A 10684-nucleotide genomic window follows, 5' to 3' on the forward strand; every position below is an offset into this window, starting at 1 on the left:
AGGAAATGGCCCCAAAGGATCACCCGGTGCAAAGGTTCTGAGACAGGAGAGAGCTTGGCATATTCTAGGAGCTGACGGAAAGCCAGAACAAGCTCCTCTGCAGTAGTGAAAAACAGGAGAAGGTGAGCTCCTTGAGGTCAGCTGGAGCTGGATGAGAGAGGCCCAGCCAGCCACAGTAAAAAGGCACAGTGCATTGTGGAAGCACAAGGTGGTTTCACGCGGTGTGGCTTTTGGTTTATGTTTTGAGAAGCTCACTCTGGCTACCGAGGGAAGAATTAATTATGAGGGGCCCAAAGAAGATCGATGTGACAGCTTTGAAAGCTAGTCACCAGGTGGCTTTCTCTGCAGGCTTGAGGCTAGAAGACAGGACTCTGGTGACAGATGTAAGGTGGAAATTCAGACATGAAGACCCCCACTGCCCCTGTAGAGGTCATATGTGGAGGTGCTATGGTCTCCCTCCTGGGGGAACAGGCTTGCTTCTGTCCTCAGCCTGGATCCCAGCTTCTTATGACAAGAGACAGCGACACATTTAGGCAATCAAGAAAAACAACTACAAACTTCACAGCCTCAGAACACACCACTGTCACTCATACTGATGCTGGAGGTGATTTAGGTGGACCTGTCGTCCCACTTATGAAGCACAGAGAACCCAGAGGGAAAAGAAGGAAAAGCAACAGACACTCAGATGCCACATGAAGGCTGAGCTGCAAGCCTGCACCCACAGCTCAATTGGTATTGCTAACGCGCCCTTTCCCTTGGCATCTTCAGAATAAGTAAATAATCTGTCTACCTGAAATGAACTCCTTCAAAAAGAGAGAGTGAGTGAGCATTTGGAACATTGCTGAGACTTAAATTGACCAACTTTGATCATGATGAGTTAGTAAAATTGTAGGCTCCTCATCAGCTGCATTTTAATTCCATATTTGGAGTCATTATAAAATCATCTGAACTTCTCAGTGGAAGTACACTTTGGGGAGTTTATTTTTGAGCCTCTCAGAATACAAAGGATAGTCTTCCAATACAGGATCTGGGCAGAGCACACAGCTCCCTTTTAAATGAGGAGGACACGATGCCCAGTTGTCTCTCCTTTTAATTCCCTCTTCCCTCTGTGTAAATTTTCCTGAAAGCAGGCAATTTCTGATGATGGAATAAAGGGCTCTTAGAGCCTCACCTGAGGAAGCAGATTGCTGCTGGCAAGCAGAGCATTCTAGAAAACTCTTTGTTGGGCTGAACACCCAGCCGGACACTGAGTCAGAGAGAGGAGGGGGATTTGGGAAATCTTTGATTTTCTTTAGATGAAACCAACTGAGATTTTCTTTAGATGAAACCAATTCCACCTCCATGGTCTGCTTGTGTGCTTAGTCACTCAGTTGTGTCCAACTCTTTGGGACCGCATGGGCTTTAGCCCGCCGGACTCTTTTGACTATGGGATTCTCCAGGCAAGAATACTGGAGTGGGTAGCCATTTCCTTCTCCAGGGCATCTTCTCAACCCAAGGATCGAAACCCAATATCCTGCATTGCAGGTGGATTCTTTACCATCTGAGTCACCAGTGAATCCAAAATGTGAAGGGACTTCAGAGGTCATTCTGCATTTAGCTAGAGCAAAACCCCAGAAATCCCATTCCCAGCCACAAGCCAGGGTCTGCTGGGGAAATCCCAGCTCCCCAATTGATCCAGGTGCTGTGTGGCTACTGCTTATACCTGACTACTCTGCTGGCACCATGGAAAATCCTGCTGGGCTTCACCAGCTGATTGGCGCCATCACCAGGGGCTTCAACCCTACCCACTGCCACAGACTTGATGGCTTGATCCTTGATAAAGCAATCAATCGACCAATAGTGAATCATGTTATTAGGTGTTACCCTTTAAAAGAAAATAGGGCCCCTGCCCTCTAAGGAGCTGACCATATGTTGGGGGCAGGATGGGGCAAGCTGCATGCAAGAAAGAGTTGTGTTATAATGTCAACTGCAGACAACTAGTACAATTCAATTTCACTCTATAAAATGTGACTGTTCATGAGGATAGTGGGAATCTCAAGAAGTGTACAATGTTTCAAGCCTGCATTCCAGGATCCCATGGTCCAAAGTACCATAATTCTTTGTTCATTTGTTCAGGAAATACTGTTCATGCTGACTCTATTCCAGGCAGTGTGATAGGCATTGAGAATGTAACTATAAATAAGGCAGTAACAAGGTGGATACTTTCATGGAGTTCACAGTCTGGTGGATCAGACAAACCCATTCACCACACAATCAGTAATCCCTCCCTCCTTGCTCCTCACCCACTCACATGTTCACTCATTCAATCAGGGAGCATTTATTGAGCATCTACCAACCCTGACATTGTGCCAGGCTCTGGATGCACCGTGAGAAACCACAGATGACAGCGGATGCCCCATGAAGCTTAACATCCAAGTGGTCAGGGTGTGACCTGAATAAGAGAGTTCAGGGGGTCATCAGAGGGCCAAGCCCTGATGTGTGGCATTCAGAGAGGACTTCGTATATTGGGTGGACCTCAAAATCAGATTGGAGCCTGCTCCCCTACCCTGCTCCTTCCTTCTGCACCTTCTCCCTGACCTCTTTAGGGTTGAGAAAGATGAACAAAGACCCCCATGGGCTCTGGACTGTGGTCACACACCTGGAAGTTCTTTCTTTATAATCATAAAGTTCTCCTTCCTGACTTCAGCTGCACAGTGTCTTCTAACTGCTGCCAGAAGTATTTTCTCAGCGTTAAGACCTAGCAACAAATCCAAACACCAACCAATATGTCTAATCTTGGCCTTTTCCTCACTGTCCCTGCTCACTACTTTCCCAGGGTCAAAGGTGGGACTTCCAGGGACAGGCTGAGCACAGATGAAACAGGGAGAGATGAGAAGTGCAGTTGCCCAGGAAGGTTTCCCAGCCAGCACAGAGTGTGGAAGCACGTCCACGCCAGCATCCCTATCAGTGATGGGGTGCTTCCAGGACTGAGAGGCCCCCTGAAGGGCAGTTTCACTGGCTGGGTCCATATCCTGCAACCAGGCCAGTCACTCCTGACACAATCACAGGAGTCCTGCTCTGTGCCCACCACAGAGGGCACAGGGCCAAGCAAGATGAGTGGGATGCAAGCAGCTCACCCTCTTAATGAACATAGATATGCTCTTCTCTCAAATCATCCCACCCTCTCCTTCTCCCACAGAATCCAAAAGACTGTTAGCATTGAAACATGTATATCCTCATATGTGAAACAGATTGCCAGTCCAGGTTCGATGCATGAGACAGGGTGCTCAGGGCTGGTGCACTGGGATGACCCTGAGGGATGGGATGGGGAGGGAGATGGGAGGGGGGTTCAGGATGGGGAACCCATGGCTGATTCATGACAATATATGGCAAAAACCACTACAATAGTGTAAAGTAATTAGCCTCCAACTTAAATAAATAAATTAATTTTAAAAATAAAAATGGCATCATTTTTTTTAAAAATGAACACAGATATGTAAACAGCACTCATACCCAAAGGGAATGCAGATATGAAGCTAGAGTATTCATCCACTGTGGTTGACGCAAATATATGGGCAACAGGGATGGAGATGAAAGCCACTTCCAGGTAGCACCCTCCTGTCCTCATGATTAACTGGAGGTGGGTGGGCAGATGAATGTGCACGGGCAGAGAGGACACGGGACCCTAACTCACGTGTTCTGTGTCCCTTCCCTCTGTGGTTTTAGCTTTCCTGTCTGCTTAGTGCTCCTTCAAGTCTTGCTTCTGTGATCGGATCGTGATAGCTCGACTGTGGCCGTTGCTCCTCATTACTGCTTCCATTTACTCAGCACCTGCCTTGCCACAGGCAGTGCTGAGCATCTTTATACCTTTTAGCAACCACCCTGCTGTGTAGATATTATTGTTCCCATTTGAAATGTGAGCAAACTGAGGCTCGGATAGAGTGTGCGTGTGTCTTCAATGAGGAGCCCTGTGCAAAGAGGCCAAGAGACCTTTGTCGTCGTCTCCAGAAAGCTTTTCTTTTCCGCTGAGTTGGAAGGGTCCCTCCACTTTCCCTCCCAGCTTGACCTTGCCGTTCAAGGGCACCGCTGGCCTCCGCAGACCCGGCAAAAGGTGGCACTGCTTTGTTTGAAAGCTAGTAGGGGTGACAAACGCAGCCTGGAGGTGTGTGGCGGATGGGGCACGGGGAAGACGACTCACCGACGGGCTGATCAGAAAAGTCAGGTCACCTGGAGGATACCCTAGACATCTAATCCACCCCTTGCATCTAGGAGTTGAGGAAAACGCGGTTCCGGCTGGGGGAGGAAGTGGTATGAGGACGCGCTGCGCGCCAGGGGTCAGAGCAGGGCGCTAAGTCTTCACCTTAGCTGGGTGTGCGGGCGGGGGCGAGGGGTCCCAGGACCCCGCCCTGTCTGCCCGGAAACGCCTGGCCCAGTCGCTCAGCCCAGCACTCTCTCGCCTCTCCACTACCCCATAATGGTAACAATTAAGGAGCGGGGAGAGGCTCCCTCTCCATCTGGGTAATTATGTTCTCATTAGGAGCCAATCCGCCCGGGCTGCGAGCATCAGCTCCAGCGCAGCTTGGAGGGCGCGCTCCCAGCTCTGCTGACAGTGGAAGCCCCGGCGAGCGAGCGATCCCTGGGACCTTGCGCGGAACGTCGCGCAGCCCCGCTCTGCGCAGCAGACAACACAGGCGGCAGGGATCCAGCGCTGGTCCGGAGACACCCAGAAGTTCAGGGTGCTGCCTGGAACACCTCGACCTCCGAGTCTGGTCTGGGCTTGTTGAATCCTAGAAACCACCCTACTACATCCCCCCATCTGACCACCCCTTCCCCCCACACACACCCTCACCACCCCCACCCCCGCTTCAGCCCGCCCCAGTAGTTCCATTGTTTCCCTCCACCCTAACTCACGCTCTGCGCTCGGGAACTGGGTGGGGGAGGAGGCAGTGTGGTAAGAGACCACACTCCAAAGCAGAAGGCCTGGAAGAGGTAACCACTCTCCTATCTGGGGTGAGGAGGTCTTCCCGTTGGGAGGTGACCACTGAGGCAGAATAGAAGGAAGTAACCAAGGTGACCCGGGCAGGAAAGGAGTCTTTCAGACAGAAGATGAAGCTGAGTCAAGATGTAGTCCTGGAACTCCTACAGCCTTGATTCTGATCAGGTTTATTTGAGATAAAAGCAAGAAGCAGGACCCAGATGTAGAAAAGCCCAGAGGATTCTAAGCTTTAAAGAAAGCCATTCTGAGGTGGGTTAGAATGACACCCTCCCCCCACCTTCCTAGCCTCTGTTTGGGGGCAGGGAGGTAGTCCCTACTGAGCTAATAACCCCCTTTTTGTCTAACCCTCTCAATCCCCAACACACCCTCCTTGAAGCTGGAGCACAATTTTCAGATGAAGGTCATTCACCTGCCTCTGGCAGAATAACAATCACCTCCACATTTGCCCCAGAGGTGAGGGAGGTGGCCCAACTGCCAAGTGCCAGGCCCCAGATGGTCTTAAAGAAAGAGCTGTCCACAGCTCAAAGTTGTCCTCCCTGCCAACTCCAGGTAGGGCCTGGTGGAAGGTTGAGGAGGGGGCTGTGAGCCTGGGGAAGGCAGGGTCTGTGCTGTATGGACAGGACCACTTCCCAGAGGACAAGGCCTTTTCGTTGAACTGCTTAGATCTCCAGAAAGAGAGGATTCTGCCAAGCAGGGAAAAAGAAAAAAGGTGTTTCAACTTGAAGCAAAGAAACAGCAGGTGAAAACGGGAGTGGGAGACCGCTTCATCAGATGGTGGAGAGAAGGAATCAGGAGATGAAAGAAGTGGCTGAAACCAGATAAGGATCCTCAAGGCCAAGGTCAGAGTTTGGAGAGAAAGCTCTCCAGCCAGGAAGGGGCCAGCTGGAGCCCCAGCAAAATCAAGGGATAACTTCACACTCTGGTCCCACTGAGGGCCCCTTCACTCCCTATCTGTGTTGACCTTTCAGGCCCCAGAGCAAGGGTTCAAAGTGAACCTGAGTTCCTGGATAGGCCGCTTCTCTCCACCTCCGGGCTAGCCTACAGGCTCCAGACCAACCTGGCTGCAGCCAGGACTCCCTAAAGCCAGGCAAAAGACCAGAGAGAAAGGCTAGAACCTCGGGGCAGGAGGACTCTTGGAGATGTTCAGATTCCTCCCTCTTTATACAGATGGGCAAACTGAGGCCAAGCAAGAGGACTTGCCAAAGTATCCCTGCAGAGCACCGCCTGGTGGTCTCACCGCTTGGACATCCACAGTGCCGGTCTGCTCGCCGACCACCCACTCACAGGCGAGTCAGTTTCAAGGGTGCTTGGGGCTCAGTTCCCGTGAGCGGTGGCTACCCAACCTGCGCGTTGGTGAGCCTTAGCTTGTGCGGTATGCGGGTGCCTGGGGGGCTGGCTGTGCTCCCGCCGAGCGAGGGTCGAGCTAGTTCCACTGCCTGGCGCTCCAGTTCTCTCAGATTTCTCCCTCCCAATGGGAAGAATGCGGGGAAAGTTGGGGTGGGGTGGGGGGGTACAGTCTTTTTTCTTTCCTTTAAGAATAGTTTAAAAATTCCTCTAGGACTTCTTATCCTCACTTTCCTGGGTACTGACTAGGGTAGAGAACTATGGGGCAGGAAAAAGACCGGTTCCCCTCTTCACTCCCAAGTCCCTGCTTAACCCCTGAGGGGTCCGGGGTCGCTGGGGTCGCTGAGGGCACCAGCTAGACGCCCGAGCCCCTGGATTGTGGGAGGAGAAGCCCCGACTGAGTTTCAGCTCAGGCCGCTCGCTTGTTGACTCTAACTCAAGAGGAGCCGCAGGAGTAAATCGAGAAACATTGTTTACGGTGCTGTTATTAACTTCCTTCCCGCTTCTCTCCGTCTCTAATTAAATTCATCTCTGAATCTCGGGCCAGGAGAAACCTCCAAAAGGACCAGAGCCAGAGGGTCCCATGCAGGCCGCGGCTCCCGCCCCTTGGCCGCCCACCTGCTTTCCCCGGCCCGACCTCCCCTCTGCCGAAGCGACTTGGTCAGACTTCCAGACTTAAAATGAAGTCGTTTATTTCAATTTTGCTTTCACATTATGTTCCGATACAATCAAAACTCCTGGACGAACCTCTTGAATAAAAGTCCTGCGATGAGCGCGATTACAGGTCCCCGGCGCCCGGTAATACCGCCGGCGCGGACTCGGGATTCAGAGGAGGCGGAATAAAACAGACTTAGCTTCGGGATCTGGGAGCGGAGGTTCCGGAGGCAGAGGCGTGGGAAGCGTGACGAAAGGGCAAAAAGGTTCTGGCTCCTCGAGTTGGAATTATTCCTGATGCACTTGGACTGCGAAAAGCCTTTTTCGCTTCCAGGTCGGCTGTCGGGCCTGGCCTAGCAAGATTTCAGCCAAATTTCTTACGTTTGCGCCAAAGCAGGGAGCACAGGGCGGAATGCAGGGTTGGCCCTAGGCCCGCGCAGGAAGGAGCGAGGGCCGACATCGCGAGGAAGCCCTCCTGCCTTAGCCTTTCTCGGCTTGCACGCCGCCAAGTCCCCTACACCTCTGAATCTCACCCTTCCGCACCCCTGCCCCCAGACCTCGCAACCAGGGGAGGTGCGGAGTTTAGAAAGCTGTTTCAGAAAAATAAAAGTTCCACTTGAACTTTATTGGATTAAAGCAAAATTAAATCTTGGCTATTCACAGGTATGTTACAGAGGACGAGGAAGCGTCCGGAAGAACCTCCTGGCGTTTAGTGGAGCCACAGAATACGAGGGCATTGACAAGCATCAGAACACCAAGCAGCCTTAGATTTCACGATCACTCCAAATGGGACATAGAAATACCGAAATACAGCCAGTTTCCACTGGGAACAGTTCTTCGTGTACAAATGATATATATTTATATATATATATATATTTCTTTTTTTTAAACCAGTCACCACTAAGGTGAGTCCTTTCTCTGCTAACAAGCAGCCGAGGATACATACAAAGTACCTTCAGCTAATTAATTCGAGCGGTGTTTTAAGAGCAGTACTTGCCAAATTAAAACTACTTCCCCATCCAAAAAAAAAAAAATCCTTCCCCCTCTCCAAAATAAAAAAAAAGGGGGAGGGACATATTAGATTTCAGGGGATGAAAAGATTCAGAGCGGGACTCAGAGGAGGAAGATATTTCACATTATACAGTGAAATGCAAAGTTTCTTTTACATAAATTGTAGGGAACATGAACACGGGGTAAGAAACAGTGACAAGGCAGTCTGTCTTTCTTGATTACTGCAACTGGAGTTGGGGACGAGTTTATTTTGGAAATGGGAGTGCGCAGAGCTAAGCGGAATTTACTTCTCCTAAAGAGGAAATGGACTAAGTTGTCCAACCGCCGGGCTGCGCTTCGTTTACCGGATACAGCTGGGGAACAAGTAGGAAGTTTCAAGTCGTGCCGCTTTCTCGTCCTCTAAAGTTCAGCCTCTTTATCATTTTCCCCTCCTGCCTTCGCCCTCTCCCTGCCTCCATTCCCGAGATGAGCCAGTCAGAGGGGAAATACGAGGAATCCGGAGAAGGTCGAATATTTCCAGCCCCCCATCAAGTTTCCTCGCTCCAGCTTGAGGTATGCTCGGTCGCCTTTCTCCATCTGGATTAGAACTCCGTTGCTGGCGGCCTCCCGGGTCACGTCCTGGTCACCAGCGAAGGCTGAAATCACCGGCCACCCGTTTAACATGAGGCTCACCTGAGAAAGAGAAAGGCCGGCTTCAGAGGGGCAACCCAGTGGAGTACCGAAGCGTAGATAAAATAGCGAACCTTCACCGCTTGGCTGACAGACGTAAAGCTTGGAAGCAGGGGGCGGCAAGAAAAGGGGCTTTGTAATTTACTGCCGAGGGCCCAATGAGGAGAAAGACGGCCCATCTGGGTGACAGAAAGGGTCTGCTCCCCAAACGAATCGAACCCTGACTGCGCTCTTTTTATCCAGTTTAGTGAACCCGTAGATGGCTCAGGCGCCCAGAGACCTTCCGCCCTGCCCTCCCCGCCAGCCTCAGAGAGAAAGTCAGACAACTGGCGCTTCCGGGAACACAAACAAATACAAACAAAAACCCTGGCTCCTCCCGATTCCAGATGCCGGAACACAGCAGAGACGCAGCGGAGGAGCCAGGCAAGGTTTCGGCAGATGAGAAATCTCTCTCAGAGCTGCACTCCGTGCTTCATCCCCAAACTCCGGGCTCAGTTTTCGTCCCAGATCCAGCCTTGCCCTCCACCGCCTGGCTTTGCCCTTGCGGTGGCATCAGCAGATAAAGGCCCAGGGCCCTCTCCCCAGCCGCGCGTTCCGCCTTCTGTGTCCGCCCAAAGAAAACCTGAAAACCTTTGGGAACCCTGGAGAGCCAGTGAGTGCTGGCTGGGGGCAAGGCTGGAGCCAGGAGGGTGTGGCACTACGCCCCTCCCTTTTCTCTCCACCTTTCAACTGATATAGTTAGGCGCTACTTGTTCAGAAATCCGGAGTGGGTCCCCAGAGGGACGCTAGGACTCCCCCGGAGCGTGGCACTGAATGCAAGCGCACAGGTTTCTCGGCCGCTTCAGAGCTGGGACAGGAGTCGGGGATACTGTCCGTGGTGCTGAAGGAGATGATCCGCGGAAAGCTTCCGGAAGCGGGAACTGTCTGGGATGCTAACAGAAACTCTAAAGCGAAATCCCCGGGGTTCCGTCGCGGGAGGACCTCTTTGGAGGGTCCCACAAGGCGGAGGCAGAAAACTGTGCCTGGAGGTGGTTTCAAGAACCCATGACTGGAAAACAAGGGAGAGTCCAAGCCAGAGAACCGTGAGGCCCTGCTACCCATTCCTCCAAGCTGCCCCGGGGACATGCGGCTGCCCCTTCTATTTCCCACCCCCGCCGGGCCGACTCACTCCCGCGGCCAGCAGCCCCCTACCGGGGCTGGGGCCTGGCCCTGAGGCGGCAGCTGACCTGGATGGTTTGTCTGTTGTAGACTTTTACCACGTGGAAGTTAAAACTGTAGATTCCTTTGCGCGGGGCGATGAAAGTGCTGCGTTCTGAATCAAAGTTGTTCCCGATGTTCACTAGTACCTATAACGAGACGGGAACGAAGGGGAGTGGACAAGAATCTGTCCCGAACTCCTGTCCCCGCATTTCCGCTGAGACCTCGGAGAGGGTCGAACATCTACCTACTACCTCTCCCCCAACCCCCACCAATCCAGTCTTTCTGGAGCACTCACCTGGTCGAAGTAGATGATCATGGTGCGATTACTCATCTCGGACGGCTCATGGTTGGTGCTTCTGATGGCAGAGAAAGCCACCTTGGCGCTGCCGGAGCGCACAGAGATGCCCAGAGCTGTGCCCGTGGGATCGGACGTAGGGTTGGAGTCGCAAACCACCAGGCACTTGCCTTCTAGCACGATGGGCTCCGTCTCGTTCTGCCCGCGGGCAGGGCCCGCCAACCATGCTGCCCCCAGCAGCAGCAGCTCCACGACGCCCAGCATCGCGGCGCCGGCGCCCACCCCGCCCCCCACCCCGGGGGCTGCCTGCACCAGCCGCCCCCCCGCCCCAGCCCGGCTCCGAAGCCCCCTCCTCAGATCCGTGTTCAGCTCTGCCAACGCCGCTCTGGACACTTCGGGTCTTCTTGCACTCCTGGGCAAGCGTGCCCCCCGAGCGATGCTCCCGGAGCCCCGCCCGGGCCTCAGGGGTACCGTGGCTGCCCAGCCGCACTTGGATGCATCGCCGCTGCCGCTCGATCCCCGCTGATTCCGCCGCC

The 10684-nt window shown here is 52.9% G+C and overlaps 1 protein-coding gene across 1 annotated transcript; it reads right to left on the reverse strand.

Moving 5' to 3' along the window:
* Positions 1 to 8458: 8458 nt before the first annotated feature.
* CBLN1 (cerebellin 1 precursor) lies at positions 8459 to 10412 on the reverse strand. Its single transcript, XM_068992863.1, has 3 exons — positions 10149 to 10412; positions 9880 to 9999; positions 8459 to 8656 (listed from the first exon to the last, which is right to left on the reverse strand). The coding sequence occupies exons 1-3, from the start codon at positions 10410 to 10412 to the stop codon at positions 8459 to 8461; spliced, it is 582 nt and encodes a 193-aa protein (XP_068848964.1).
* Positions 10413 to 10684: the final 272 nt, after the last annotated feature.

Source organism: Capricornis sumatraensis, chromosome 20 (genome assembly GCF_032405125.1).
Source record: "Capricornis sumatraensis isolate serow.1 chromosome 20, serow.2, whole genome shotgun sequence".
Taxonomy (NCBI): Eukaryota; Metazoa; Chordata; class Mammalia; order Artiodactyla; family Bovidae; genus Capricornis; species Capricornis sumatraensis.

Excerpts from the sequence above, each read along its gene's own strand:
- CBLN1 (XM_068992863.1), bottom strand. The coding sequence starts at position 10,412 with ATGCTGGGCGTCGTGGAGCTGCTGCTGCTGGGGGCAGCATGGTTGGCG. Across the intron at positions 10,000-10,148 it reads TGATCATCTACTTCGACCAG|GTACTAGTGAACATCGGGAA; the intron begins GTGAGTGCTCCA and ends GTCTCGTTATAG. Across the intron at positions 8,657-9,879 it reads ACAACAGACAAACCATCCAG|GTGAGCCTCATGTTAAACGG; the intron begins GTCAGCTGCCGC and ends TCTCTTTCTCAG.